The following is a 15,680-nucleotide window of genomic DNA, read 5'->3' as shown; positions in this document are numbered from 1 at the left end:
ACAATTTTTAATGGAACAAAAATGGTCAGCATATTCAAATGATTTAATGCTTCCATTTCCCGCCCGGTCACGGAAAGGGAACCGCTGGTGGTTCTTATCGCAATGATTCCAACAGACTTTTACAAAAGGTGTTTGGCATTTAAAAAAGCTTTCCCGTGCTTATCTTTCTTCGACTTTGGCTCCACCAGTTCGCCGAGAGTTTGCGTTAATGCTGCGCGAAGATGGATGGTGTCTAATCTTGATGATACGGAATGGTTCGCTTATTTTCTCGTTAGCTCTTGGCGCTCATTATTTACGGTTTAATGCTTTTCTTACGGCCAGACACTGTCCGCCCAGCGTTGCAGTAGCTGTTGGTCACTGTTTTTTTAAACTGTTGTTTCCTCCGTATTCTTCGCTTTTCAAATCTTCGTTTTGGTTTGTTGGATTAATTAGATTTTTTTCCAGGACATTTTTCAAGTCCACTTGGTGCGTGCAAAACTTTTTGTCCTCACCGAAGATGGAAACTTTTGTCATTCTTTTCCTATTTTTATGCTCATTTTCACCAACACCAGCTTTCGTAACACCCGGGATGACGGCTTTGAATTGTTGTTGTTGAAGATAAAGATTGGATTTTGGCTCCATTTGCATACTTATTTGCTCACTGCAAGTATTCTCTTTTCCCAGTGCCCAGCGGTTTCCCCATTCGAAGGCTCTGTTTGGGGAAGCGGAAAATCTTTGCCCATCCTTAGCCAATCCCAAACCCGGCACCGTGAACGGGGTTTCATTCTCGAATGTGAAGAGGTTCGGAAAAATAAAAGCCAGAATCTAACGACGACCGGGTGCGCAGGTTTCGGCAGTTACTTAAAGTAAAGTGTGCGTCTGCCCAAGGTTTCGGTATCCGTAAACCACCAACCCGACCGGGGGGATGGTGGACGCAAAAGGTGCAAAGGTCTGGTAAAGAATGTATGCGGTTAGGCTTTCTTCTCCGCCGCGGGGTAGCGGGCCGCTCGAAAGGCGTTTTGGAAGGCGAAGAAAATTGAATGCCAGGCCGTAAAAGGCTTAACATTAAACGTGTTTAGAAAGATGATTTGCGTGCGGATTCCCGGTAAAGCCAGGCAACCGGCAACATGTGTGCGTAACCTTGCGGCCACGTGCGGGAGGCCACTTACGGGCCATCGGAAGCAACGGTGTTTCGGGCCAAGCCGGTTGTGTTATGGGAACGTAAATAAAACGTGGATTCATGCTCGAGTGAAATTTTAACAGCTACACCAACGCCGCAAGAAGCGAACAATTTATTGAATCAGATGGCCCCGAATCGGAGGGTATCACGTGTCGTCGTAGCCTGAAGCCTCTAGCTTTAAAGAGCCGAAAGAGCTGTTTGATTAAAGCCACAAACCGTTTCGTGACTGTGAAGGAACCTTCGAATGATCAGTCGTTGCGATGTTGGGCAATAAAGACGTCGAAGATCGAAAAGGGAAAATCACTTTTGCTGCGGAAAAAGCGGTTCTGCCAAAAGTTTCCCGTTTGAAAGAAGTTCGCTGAAGGCAACATTTGGCGGGCAACTGTGCGCGCCAGGATTTACGACAGTTGCGGACCTCGATTTTTGTTGTCGCCCCTTTGTCGGGATGAAGTGAAAAACAGCTGCACTGGGCGTGTTGTCTGGGTGTCGAATGTTGGCACACGACTGGGACAATGGCTCCCGGGGAAAACTTACTTTGGGGCCAAGTTATTTCGTATGCCCGTTTTATGGCCCACCAAACAGACTCAAACAGCTGGGAAATAAATGGTGCTGCTCCCGAATAAGATTGGTGACGAAATGGACATCATTTCTTTGTCATTCTTCAATCATCGTGCTGCTGGCCGATGGCACTCAAGCGTTGGCAGTCTCTGCCGACACTCGCCAATTCCCGGTCCAAGGTCCCGATAGCTGCCGACTAAGCTAAACTCTCGGCAGTCTCGCGGCGAGCGTGTTGAGATGTCTGCGCTTCCGCAACACGAGGTCCATCCATTGGGGTCGTTTCGATCGAACTAGCCTGCGAGTTTCGTTTTATGGCCGCTTAGTCGCTCATAAAAATTGTTGTCAATTTTCCAGCTTCGCTGTCTGTCGCCGTTCGGAATTGATTCATGGCCAATTTGCCGGGGATGACCAGCGGCATTTACCAGTTTCTTTCTGCACCGGCCATTTTCTTCGCGTTTTTTGTTGGTGGCCTTGCGAGGCCTCTCTCTCTCTCTCTCTAGGTCATAATGCGGCTTGCGAAGAGAATCAAAGGACACCCATTAACAGTACAGTAAAAAGGTTCCAACATTAAACCACTTTGCTCCGGCCAGTGACTTGGTGGAGCGTGGTGTATGGAACCATTTTCTCTTCGCCAAGCTCAAGTGGACCGCGTCATGTATCGGCAGTCGCAGTTGTTAGATAGCTTTCTGATGGATTGTCTGCGGAACGCGGCTCCCAAAAGTTGTCCCGGAGTTGGCCGGGATTTTCGTTGCAATATTTATTAGCGTCTGGTTCGGGGACGGACGGACGAACATCTAGTGGACGAAACTGGGACTCCCGAAGGACCCACTGCTCCTGACGAGCGAGTTTTTCGCGCCGAAGCGGCAATCGACCGGAGGGCTCTTTTTCCTATTTATTCATAGCCAGCGCACGTCGGCGTGTTCAACGTTGCTGCTCCGATTTGTGGTTGGCTTCGTTTTTATCGGCGATCCATAAAAAATAATAATAATTCCCAGTTTACGAGCCCGGGAGACCAGGAGTCGATCCCCCCGCCCGAGGCTGCCAGTTTCATAAATAATGTACGCACCGGCGGCGCTCTTCCCCGAATTGGCCTAGCACCGCTTCGCAGCGAGATAGAAACAGGAGCGGAACAAAATGGAAAAACATTACCTAACACACACATTCATGTTCACGGAAGGACACAGAATTTTAAATCGGTTTCACATCCGGAATGTGAGAAATAAAATTCCACCCAGATCTTTTACGAGCGTTACAAATGACGTCGATTTGCTGGCTGGCCCTTTACCGCACGACGGTTTGTGGTTGTTATTGGAAAAACGTTGTTCAATTTTATTTCACTTTCAAACTTTACAATCAATCTTAGCGTATGAGAGGACATCAGCCGGAGTCTGTAATAAATTTACTGTCATTACTGTCAAGGTCTTAAACTTAGTTTATCGTTCTCGTGTAATACCTTTGATATCGTCGCTCAAATCCCAGTCGTCGCCATGTTTACTATAAAACGAACTGTTTTTCGGCCGGACGCCAAAAATATGCTTCAAAGTTTTTTCCGCTTTCTAGGCCGAGCTTCAAAACGGCACGAGCGTACGTCAATAATTGGGTACAGTATTTTCGATGGGGAGGGACAAATTTGCGATCATGCTTCGCTTATCAATTAGATTACAAAATAATTGAATTCCGTGTTCCGTTTTTCTTCGTTGTTGAGGAAAAAGTACCGAATCCGTAGAGCGACAGAGAGAGAGAGAGAGCGCAAGGCGACGAAAATTTTTTTATCAAACCACACGCTTTGACCTTGCGCAGGATTTTATGTGCCAACGGAGACGTGGAAGTTGAACTTTGAAAGTAGGGCCCCAAAGTAGGGCAGCATCGGTTCCACATATAGCAGTTCCGGTACTGGCGAAGAAGAGTCTCCAAAATAGCTTACGGTTGACATCGAGTGCTCTGCTGACCGACTTTGGTTGGTAAGATGGGTTTTCGCCGCCAAGAGCACGATCGGTGTGTTAAAAATAATAAAAAAGCTCGAATCGTTAAGCTTTTCTGAGCAGGAAACTTTTAATGATCACTTCTTTATGTAGAGGATAAGGGCCACTCGTTCAAAGTTTGTTTGTAGTGTTTGAACTCTCTAGCGTCGTAGCGCCAACGTTGGCCTAGTTGATTGCTACTGCACAACGTTACACGGTTTCAGTTTACAACTAAAATAACTTCCCGCTGACATCGTTTGATTTTCCGTTGTCTCCGTGCAGATATCAACCCTGGTCCAGCATCGGTCGGAGCAGCAGCACCACACCTCGGAACTGAAGATGCGTGCCATCGGACGGGTCGGCCAGGCCGTCAACCTGGCCGTGGAGCGGTTCGTGACGGTGGGCGAGACAATCGCGGACGACAATCCAGAGATCAAGCAGGACATGTACGATGCCTGCAAGGAGGCACGAGCAGCCGGTAAGTCTTTGCCCGACGGCTTTATGGCCGTCGAACATTCCAAGACACTGCCAGTGCTTCAACAATCCATCTAAGGTCTACACGTCACCGGCCACATTGAGTTGAGGTCCGTCCCTGACCAACGATTCGACGTTCCAAACTGTGGCACACTTTACATTTCAACGACAACCGTGTCTACAATGATATTGCTTGGTTTCCGTTGACCATCCCGGTTGTTCCGGAATTGCTGAACGCCGTGTGTCGATAGTCCTGCGGTTTGCGGTCTACCAACAGGCTGGCACTGATTTTGGCACTGATTGGCCCATCAAATGCGGGTGCAAATGTGACACCGCTGCGTACCCCTGCAAGGGACGTTCCGAATGACCAACGAGCGTGTCACGTGTCACGCGAACGCGGGAAATAAAACGTGCCAATAAATTTATGACCATTTCGAGTTTGCTGTAAACATGCAGTGTCAATGACATGGGGCATCAGAAGAATTTGCCACAAATCATCAGTCGGCCTTATGGGGTTTATGAAATTTGCAAGGATTGTTGAGTAAGTTTCTAGCTCAAAATGGCCGGGCGTTATCTGGAGCTCTTGCTCCACGTCAATCACCAAGTAGTGGCCTCACACGGCACACGGTGGCACCGTTTTCTTGCACGACAAAATCAATACGACATTTATCTTAAACCGTACGACGGTGGAGGTCGGAGACACTTGTGAGCCGTGATTGATAGTGATAGCCGGCGGCGGCTGGCATTATTTATGAGCTGACCCTCACCGTCGCCACGGGGCCAACCCAACCCACGAGATGCCCGCAGCAGTAAGCAACAGCCTGCAGTGGGCCATTGTTTGCAAGGGGCCTGGGCGGGAACCCCGGCAAAGGAGTTGAGTTGATTTTGTTGTTGATGGTTTTTCCATTGCGCACAGTACGGTGGGGTCAAGTGCGAGGCCCGGTTCGAGACATCAATCCACGTCAGGGTGCACTGTGGAAGGGCGCTTGCTTCAACTTTGACACACCTCGGCAAACACATAGGGAAAGCTTTTTCCCATCCCGCTCTCAACCGCTCGGAGGCCAATAATCGAGTTTTGCAAAGTGTTCCCTGCATCGGACAACTTTTCGCTTGAAACTGGTTTTTTCTTCCATCGACCGGAAGTGGTTTACATCGACGCGTTTTTCGGTGTGAAAGGTTTGGTCTCTTCGGTTCCTCAGAAAAACCAGAATAAAATATTTCGATAGTGCGTTTCAAGTGTATAAACTAGCTATGAACAGTTCATCAGCTGGCCCAGCTGCAGCTTGAAAAATGGACATAACGCATACGCCTGTTTTTATGGGTCACCATGCGCCTCCATTGCGGCAGAAAATAGAACAGAGCGTGGAACAACATAAAATATTAATAAAATTCCCAACGACTGCGAAGTAAATTTTATCACCAAAACTTCACGACGTCCTCCCCATTGGCTTCGGTGCTTTTATTTGTCGATAATTTATGCGGTATTTTCACATCAATTGATCAACATTTTTCGCTCGTCCTTTTTTCCACAGGGAAGATCGGATAGGGCGGAAAAGTTGAACGTTCAACTTGAACGCCGGTCGCAAATCAATGAAAGGTCCCGGATGTTCCTTTATTGCTGAACGCCCGCTGAATAGTTTTCCACGCAAACTTTCCACGCTCGCCTGGAGGCGAAAAATGCAGTCGCGAGGTGCTTTGAATTTAAAATAGGCTCCAATTGTTCGTGGGCCTTTTCAGCTCGCATATGTTGTGCTTCGGGGTGCACTTCGAGCACCGGGCACCGAAGGAACAAAAAGGATCACAGGAAAGAAACAAAGAAAGAAAAACCCACGCGAGAGTGCGGAGAGAAACTTTTTAATTGACGCGCGCAGGCGAAACTCGACGATCGTCCTGCAGGCGTTTGTCCGGGAAGGACTTCAAACGAGTTGCCCGGCCCGGTGCTACCCGATCCGGTCGGGAAACCGAAACCACCTAGGATGGCTGGCGCGAAAGGAAGGGTAAAAATCGTGCGAAGAAAGTTCTTCGCTGCGCCAACCTGGGTCCAAGCCCACCAACACCTTCGGCACCGGAAGCACTATCTGCGACGAAACTGAACAAAAGCAAAAGGAAAAAAAAAAACGAATCAAACCGGAAGCAGCGGCCCAACGCCACCATTAGACAATGTGGCAACTTTGCGAATTTTAATTGCCATCTCACTCGGCTTTATCGCACAACAATCGCCCGTTGCCGGTGGTGGGAAAATGTCTCTAAGCCCACTCGGCTCGGCACAAGCTCGGCACAGGATGTCCTGACAGCATTCTCGGAGCGGCCCTCATTTCGGACGTCGAACGCTCGTGACCCAGTTGACGTGCGGGCTCTGCTTTAATCATTGCACGTCCGATTCGAAAATTGGACCACCGGAACCGGAACCGGTACCGGATCGGCACTGCCGGCGGGGTCGTTCGCTGGAAGCGTTTTCCCGGAAACATAATTGCTGCGATGGCCGAGACCCGCCACGATCGATCGGTTGCGCTCGCATCATAATGTTTTGAGTCAACAGCATCACCGGTGCCCATTTATGGTGCGTGGTTTTCGGGTTTTGAAGCGAACCGTTCACTCGACGTGCCCGAGTTCGTCGGCAGGGCCCGATGCAGCTACCGTCGCTGTCTGTTTTTCATTAATTAAGAAGCAGCCAATGCCGGGGCTGAATGGATTCGAATGGTGCATCATTTTCATCTCGTTTGCTACCGATTGTTCCCCGGGCAGTCCGGAGGTTCGCAGGCTCGCATGTTGTCACTTCATTATGAGCATTAAAGTTTGATAGGGCGTGGCGTCGCCGAGCTCGACACTGATACCCGAGCAATGCAGCCGAGCCATTATGATGGCTTTTAATTTTCTTATGGCCGCGCACAGCCTCATTGCTTAAGTACAAATCCAACAGCGAATTCGCTTGATATTAGTGAAGGTACTTCGGGGTTATAGGGAAACAGTATTGGGTATGACGGAAAACTCTGTGATTTTAATGAACAATTTGATAAGTTTAATCTATTTTCCATAAAACCATTAAAAACAATTTTATGATATATTCAGTTCAACATACTTTTTAAAATAACATTTATTTAGTTCCGTGTCATAAAGTACCAAACTATCGACACATCGGACATTATAATTAGAACAAGTTGTGATTAATCCGAGGTTAGGTAACCACAAATGTTTAGTACATCAGTTACCTTCTTTCTTATTAAGCAAAACATTTCAACAAGAATTCGCTCTTCTATGTACGAAGAGGTTACACGAAAACATTTATCTGCATTCAAAATAAATCACCAAAAGCCGGTTGAAGCCGATATCTATGTTTCATCGGAAACCCCCAAAGGGCAGCACGATAAATAATGGGAGGGATTTTTATGAGAAATGCTCCCATCGAAAATCACGGCGAGCGCTGCTGTGGATACCGATGCTGCGCGAAAGGTTGGTCAAATTTATCAAACCACCATCGGAACAAGCAACAGCACACGGGGCTCTGTTCTTGGCTGCTCACAAATGAGCCATCGAAATGCTCCACGAAAGACATACCCTAGAATCGTCCGGTTTGTGGCATCATCTGGCGATTATGACCGCGGCGTAACCATATTGAGCTGCCCGTTCCGTACGTGAGGTGCAAAAGGGATGCTACGGTGCTCGGCACGGATCAGGAACCGCGCAATCCGGGTGTCACAAACACCGGCCCCGGGCCAGACAATCCCATACTAATTGAAGACCTAAATCACGCGCCATCGCGACCAACATCCCTGTGGGGTTTATGCGGGGATTTTGGCGGACGCGCGCGAAATATGTTCCCGAAGCGAAACAGCAGCGGACCGGTCCCGGTCGGTTACTGTGTGATCCTTTCTCTGTGAGCCTCCCGGACACGGACTTGGCGAGCGACCGCTAGATGGCAGCACATGGTGCACTCGAGCTCGGGTGCCAGTTTTTATAGGTTTCGCATTATCATGTTATCGTGTTTATGGTATGGTCGTAAAATTGGCTTGTTTAACGCTCGCTCGCGTCGGCATCAGCGGGATTTCGGACCGTCGAGCCACGCGCCACTGCGCGCGCAAAAAATCGTCTACAAAATCGAAAGTTCCAAACACATTCCCCTCCCGGGCCGATGCCGAAGTGAATGAAGTATCGGGAGACGAACGCGAAAAAGAAAACCGGACGTGGCGAACGGACGTGCGCCAAAAAGTATAACCATTCTCACCTTTGACTCCGCGCCACAAGACGGCCAGCGTTGCGTCTGGCGGGACGTGTTTTGTTTTATGTTCTACGCTACGCCCACCGCCCACCGGTGCAGTAAAGTGTCCGCGGGTTTCACCGACATGTCGGTGCGATGGCAACCGTTTAACCGAAATGAAACTTAAATAACATTGTTTGACACGTTAAGCTTTCATTTAAACTTACTGGCCAACAGTTGTTGACAGCAGCAGAGCGGTGAAAACCGAGAACCCCCGAGGACGGGATGGGCGCAGCCATAGGAAAACTTCTTGCCTGCTTTTGTCTAATGGATGTAAGAAAGGGAAAACAGTATAGACTGGAATCTTCTTCCTTTTCGTAACTTTATTCCTCTTTCGTAGTTGAGATCACTTAACGTTAGACCGCTCTGGTCTACTGCTGTTTTGCGACTGACTAAATTCTGCGCTCCGACCTCCTTTTATACTCGAAGTTGTTCTCGGGGTTGTCCTCCGCTAACTCTCGCTCGAGACAACGCCGAGACCTGCCTTCCTACATGGATTCACTCCCCAAAAAAAGTTGGAACTTCTTAGAAGGGAAAAGTTATTTTATGATTTCACTCGCCTCACGGAACTCCGGGCCCGAAGTCCATGGACAGTGCGTCCCCTGTTGAGTAGGCCACCCCGAGCAGACAATCTTGGCCATAAACTAAGGACCCAGCCCGAAGCTTAGAAGGGCAGCTTTAAGACGTGCCGGTATCGGATTTAGCAGTCGGAATAATTTGTTGGGCTCTGCCGCAGCTGCAGCTTCAACAACAAACTAACTTTATCGCTTCATCGAGGCGTAAGATGCATTCGGGCGTGCAAGCGAATGTGCATGGCCGCACTTCCGGCGCACCCACTGGCCAGCCCACTGCCGAGGTCCGTGCGGTCTGCGAACGCTATTCTTCGGGCGGGCGAGAAAATCGTTTCCATTCTGGTGCATCATTTTCGTGTCCAGCTGCCCGGGCCGGCCCGAGGCTCCCGGACCGTATCTCGTATTCTCGGCATGCGGTTTGCGAGCAAAAAGTTTCCCAACCAAACAACTCCAATCGCACTCGGTTTTGTTTGCGTTCAGCGAGCGCGAGACACACGGTGCGCCGGTTTTGGGGCTCCCGAAATCCTAGGGCCGTCCTTGCGGGCTGGTCACTGTCGGAATTCACTTCCCAGTTTTCTAATGCTCCACGGGAAGCGCTTAAGCGGGAGTTGGCCGGCTCGGTTTGGGTCGAATCGATTGCACTTGCATCCGGCCGACTGCAACCCACTTAGAGGGCCACGTTTAACGGAGGTACCAAATTTAATTATTCCCCATGTGACGTTCAGTTTCGGACACACGTTTTGGAACTAGTTTTGGTTTTCTAATTAATGAAATTAAATTCCATTTATTTGTTTGAGCCCTTTTTGCACTCGAGTGGTGCCGTTATCGTGCCCGGTTGATTGCTAGAGTCAACTCAAACATCGTTGTTATGGTCTAGGTTGTTAACCGTTTTTGCAAGGTTACAGGCAACAACCAGCAGTAACCGAACAACGAATCCTGAAACGTGGAGAAACCAAAAACCAAGGAGACAGGACCATTCAGCCTTTTCAACGGTTTGTAGAATAATTGAGAGGATCGTATCACGAGCATAAATAAATAAATTTCACGAAATGGAAATGTTTCATGTAGGAAGTACTCAAAGGGTCCAAAAAGGCCTGCAAATTTGGCTCAGTCTCAACCTGAATCGTTTGAAGAAGAATCGTTTAAAAAGATTGAATGTTAACCTAATGTTACTGATCCCGATTAAAACTAAGTAAATTGTCGGCATTCTGCCATTGCCTTTTTCAAATGGCCGAAACCTTATCTCGATTGGTTGGATGCACTCGAAGCGTAACCCGTGTTGACAATCCTGTGCACTTCATTGGCCGATTGGCAAGACATTAAGTTCACATTACTTTCCTCGCCAGAGAGAGTTAATCGTGGTGCTGTGGCCACAGGCAACACAGCACATTTTATGCTCCGTTAGACGTTTACTGAGTCATGCGACTGAGCCATGTGTATGTGCGCACGTATCGCCTCGTGAAAAGTGGTCCCACTAGTCCGTGTCACGATCTCCGCCACGTTGACGTCAGCGTTGCCGTTCGGAGAGGTCTGAGAATGGCATAATGTTGGTGTAAAGTTTACGGCCACGGCTCCGGACGCTGCGCCGCCAGGGATCTCCATTACTGTGCCACTTCCGGGCCTTCCGGACGCATAAAATTGTTGTTCCTGTTGTTGTTGGTGGCGGTAGTGCCAGAGGTGTGCCTTGAGTGCCTCGCAACGGTGGGGTCTCTAAGTTCTTTGAGCTGCCCTCGGGCAGCTTCACTTTACGGCGCGCCGGGCAAGGATGTGAATGACAATTGAATTATGGGTAACTGAATCGGATGGGTCATTTCGGTGTGGCCGTGCAGGTTATGATTATGGTTACCGAACAGGGAATATGATGGAGGGTTGCCTGCTGCTGCTGGTGCTGAGTGCATTTTAACGGCTCCGAGGGCAATAGTACATGTTGCTTTGGCTCATAACGCGTTTTTATTGACAAGTAACGTTGAGCTTACTTTTAACGAAGGTCGCCCCAGGCCACCAATTGTGTGTTGCGAGATGTTTAAATTGCGGATGAAGGTACTACAAAATGGAGCAGCTTAAGAATTTCATTGCAGAAGAAAATGGAATGATGTAAGATGGCTGCCATACAAAGCACTTCCTCGTTTGAGTAACGAACAACACGGCCTATTATCGAATTAAATCAACCACTTCCTGACAGCGCTGACCTTTCATGCACTAATGCTCCCGTTGTTCCCATTCTGTACATCCATCGCCCCTGAACAGGCTCATCGATAGAGCGTTTATGTGATATAGCGGCCACAGATCCGACGGTCGGATACTCGCCGCGGCCAAACCCGATCGACGACAGAGGACCGATGATACGGGCCGCCCGGACGTTACTCAGCTCCGTGACGCGAGTCCTGCTGCTGGCGGACATCGTCGTCGTCAAGCAGTTACTGTTAGCCAAAGACAGGGTAAGCTTGCCAGGACCTCACGGTCCGGAAAACGGTCCATTCTTCTTATTCTCCAACTCTCTCTTTCTCATTCTCCAACTCCGACAACAGGTAGCTAGAACTTTAGGTAGATTAGAATCAGTGGCCAATTTTACAGAATTCGTGAAGGCGTTCTCGGTGTTCGGTGCGGAAATGGTGGAGCTGGCGCACGTTACAGGTGAGTGGTTTCCTTCGGCCTCGCGTGTGTAGGGTTTTGTATAAATGGGTGGCAAGCGCTCCGAAAAGTCGTGTGGCCTTTGGCCCCTCGAAGAGGGTTTGCTAGGAGGAAGCCGTGAAACAGCCCATTCTGTTGCTGAAGGAGGCCGTTTGCCGAGTCGCTGAGGGTCCTTTTTTTTCGTTTCGCTATTCCATTCCATTCCATTTCCCGCCCTTTTTATGTTTCACTTTACCCGATAGCCCCAGTCCCTCGGGAGTGCCGGAAACGGAACAGAAGTTGACCGATGAGCTATTTATAAGACAATTGTTTTAATTTTACGGTTACGGTGGGCGCACACGATATGCCGGGGAGACCGTGCAACATATGCTAGGACATAGGCCCACCGCCCGTGGAAACTCGAGAGGGAAGAAAAGCAGGAGAAAACCCCCATTTCCGGGAGGGCTCTCGGCCAGGTCATGCATGAAGGAATGTAAATGGTGTTCGGAATCGTTCCAATCATTGAACCGTCGAGCAGCATTGTCCGATCGCTCCGGCGCTCCTTCTCTCTCTCTCTCTCTTCTGGGTGCTACCGATGGCGGTGCATCCGGTTCCGGCGCAATCCTTCGGTCGAGACGATTCAACAAATTGGTGCTCGCCAAATGCTTGCATTTCGTTTCGTGTGTTTAATCAAGCGGAAGGACTTGGCCGCGTGGTGGGTGACTTTTTCTGTTGACCGAACAGACCGAGACTTTGACTTTTCTTTTTGTTAGTTTTGGGAAGGGTTTTTATGTGCTGGCCGACGCCTAAACATATTTGTGACGGTGAATGGCAGAAGAATTACTAAAGAGGTGGGACCCGTCAGGCAAGGGCATTCACTTTACGGGCGGCATCGGGTTACAGCGCGTGGCGAATGGGGATGTCCAACTTTTATGGTGCGTCCGGTGCTGTAACCATGTTTTGTGAGCCATTTTGGACCCCGGCATCATTCCGGAAACCCATCAACCCTGGGTCGTTTTTGATCGTGGCCAAGGTGCCGTTTGTTGCGGTACGTGGTTTTCTACGGCCAGTATGGGGCCAGCCTCAAAAATGATCTCATTTATTCTCGGGCTCCCGAAGCCTCCGGATTGAAATTTCCCACATTCACTGGCTTCGGAGCCATCAATAAGCCGACGGAGAGATGGCAGACCACAACGTCCCGTAAAAGCTCATCAAATCAGCGAGGCATTAGCCGTGCCGGGAGGCATAAAGAAGGAAGTCGTAGGCAACATGGGCCCCCATTTAACGCTAGTCTGATGTTTTGTTTTATGCTCACGCGATGATCGTGGAGTTCGTAATCCTAAGCGGTGCCCAAGGGCTTTGTGGTCCCGATCCCGCTAACAAAGGGTCGTAAAGCACCGATCGCTTCCTTGACGACGCCAAGGGAGAGGCTAATTTAAAATTACACAATCGAAGGCGAAACTTGTCAAAGGACCGCGCAGCGAAGCCTCAATATCCTGGCGAACGGTGGGGTGGAAAAAAACGTCTCCCACCGATCACGAACGACGACAACGACGGCGATGATGGTTAAAAGGGCTGTCTTTATGATCGGCAGCCGCCGGCGAGCAACCGTAATCGGCTTATCCCAGGGCTCCAATCCAATCTCCATCGCCGAGCTCATAAATGTCACTCGCTGCAGTGCTCAACTTTCCCCGTTCGGGGGGTTGAGTCTGTCCGTTGGGTTGGGGTTGTTCCTGTGTGAGGATTAAAGCGGTTGCCAGCCACCCCAGACGAGGGAGCTGTGGAAAAGTGTGACAATTTACGATTTGTGGTGTAATAACTTGCACCACACATACGCTGAGAAGACAAGAAATGCGGGAGTGGCCAGCTTCTATCACGTTCCCTATCTCTCTCTGGGGAGAGAGTGCTTATAATTTGCTAACCATAAATTGAATGGAGCCAAGATTTAATGGGATTAAGTTAATTAATCGGCCGGGTGAATATGGCCTGCGCTGCACCCTCCCGCGAGTGGCCAGGCTTCGATCGCTAATGCGGTTTCCGGTCCGCTGCCCCTTTGCGGTTGATTTCTGATCACTTCTGTCAACATCATCTCGCCCACTCCCACACCAACCGTCGACAGGAAATCGACAGAACGACTTGAAGGACGAGCGGCGGCGAGCGCAGATGTCGTCCGCCCGGCAGGTTCTCGAGCGCTCGACCATGATGCTGCTCACGTCGTCGAAGGTAAGCTGCGGCCGGGTGCGCTGGCCAGGTTGCGGGACGCCATTCACGAGCACTGTTCACACTCCCCACCCCACAGACGTGCCTGCGCCACCCGGAGTGTGCCCACTCGAAGGAGAACCGGGACACCGTGTTCTGTCAGATGCGCCGCGCCATGGACCTGATACACTACGTCGTGAAGGACGGCATCCTGGAGTCTGCGTCGGACCGGAACGCCTTACGGCAGGTAGGCAGCCCCCTGTGTGTGCGTGTATTTACTTGGGGTCAGCGGCCGAAGCTGTTACGACGGATTAACGTTTGCTTGAACGGTTCATTAACATAACACATGGGCTGAAAAGTCCCGAGCCTAAGTAGGAAAACGTGGCTTTTTTGTACAAAGTTGGATTTATTCATCAACATCATCTCCACTAAGAGTCACACAATCATTCCAGTACCACGCTAAGGTTTCAATACCACTTTTGCAAAACGATTTATCTTTTGCCTCAAAATTGGCCCTAGTTACTTCGATTACCTTTTCGTTCGAGCGAAATTTGTTACCAATGAGCATTTTTGAAAGGCTCTGCCAACAACCAGTGTGGTTGCTGGAAGCCTGTGTATCTTCATCATTGTTTCTTTGCCATATGAATGTAGGAAAAACGATACGCGCTTCATTTAGCGACGTGATCGTGAGAAGAGGTTAATGGCATCGCGGAAAGGCGAGAGCGTTGCAGGCCAAGGTTGTTGTTGACGTGGAGCATCGAACCATCGTACTTGATGTGCAGGAGATTGTAGACGAAACCGGACGCTATGCAGGCGAATATCGAAAGCAGCATTCTGGCGATGAAGACTCCCATCTTGTAGATGGCCTCGATGAGCAGCTTCATGTTCACCAGTACGTCCGCGTAAATCGCCGGCTTAATGCCCCAAACGGCGTACACGAAGAAATAGATGACCGTGAAGTAGTAGATGCCCAGTATGATTCAATCTTTGACTTTCGGCATCTACCGCGGCAGTAACAGTTGCCTGATGCTGCCATTGTTGTTGCAACTGCTGTTGCGCTTGCTGATGTTGCTGCTGATACGTCTGTGGCACTTGATGATACCGACTATCAGCTAGCAATATATTTTTTGTGTTGCCATGTAGCTTACTGTCTAAAGGCTTCGGTTCCCAATTAGAATCTTTTGTAAACTTCCCTTATTTTCATTTCGAATTGTGCGAACTATGCGTTTATGCCGACAACTCGGAATTGGTTCGTTTGGAAATGTGTACAAAGTTAAAGATCTGGTGAATTGAATACTTATATTTTGGTCGCAATTTTTCACTAACGTAAACGTGCTTATCGTTTGCTTTCAACTCGGCAAGGTGTTTGCTTCGAACGAAATGCTCAAAACAAAAGTAACGACAACCAAATTTGAACGTGAAGTGAACATCATGGAAAACTTATAACACCCAAATATCGTACTAATTATAAGTTCTTATTGGACAGAAGATGCTTACAACATCAAAATGGAATACTGCGACTCGAGAAATCATCGCTAGTGTTCTGGAGAGAACCAAGAAACTGAATGAGGCTATCTGCCAACACATTTTTAGGCAGTGGCAAGCAGTATGATGCCGACTATCAGCAAGCAATATATTTTTTGTGTTGCCATGTAGCTTACTGTCTAAGGCCTTTAGTTCCCATTTTTTGCAATTGCTGCACAAATTGTTGTTGGAGCAATTGTTCGGACAAATTGGTCCTGTGGGCCAAATGTGTAGCGTGCGCTCTCCTAGATGCGCGTTTGCTACTCGTTGGGAGAGTGTGCGTGAGGCTTAGAGCTTTGGTCCCGCGTTGGGAGTTTATGCGTTTCTGCTCTCTGTGGTGCGCGTTGCCAAAATGACGTACTTCGTGG

At 49.1% G+C, this 15,680-nt stretch overlaps 1 protein-coding gene across 1 annotated transcript in view; it reads left to right on the top strand.

Annotated features, from left to right (window-relative positions):
- LOC131215166 (alpha-catulin) overlaps positions 1-15,680 on the top strand; it is a 46,482-nt gene that overhangs the window by 21,355 nt on the left and 9,447 nt on the right. The window contains exons 2-6 of the mRNA XM_058209552.1: positions 3,961-4,156; positions 11,227-11,417; positions 11,508-11,613; positions 13,709-13,812; positions 13,889-14,035. Coding sequence (XP_058065535.1) covers positions 3,961-4,156; positions 11,227-11,417; positions 11,508-11,613; positions 13,709-13,812; positions 13,889-14,035 — 744 coding nt within the window. The remainder of the gene's footprint in view (positions 1-3,960; positions 4,157-11,226; positions 11,418-11,507; positions 11,614-13,708; positions 13,813-13,888; positions 14,036-15,680) is intronic.

This window comes from Anopheles bellator, chromosome 1 (genome assembly GCF_943735745.2).
Source record: "Anopheles bellator chromosome 1, idAnoBellAS_SP24_06.2, whole genome shotgun sequence".
NCBI classification, from domain to species: Eukaryota; Metazoa; Arthropoda; class Insecta; order Diptera; family Culicidae; genus Anopheles; species Anopheles bellator.
This window is presented reverse-complemented; position numbering and strand designations above follow the sequence as displayed.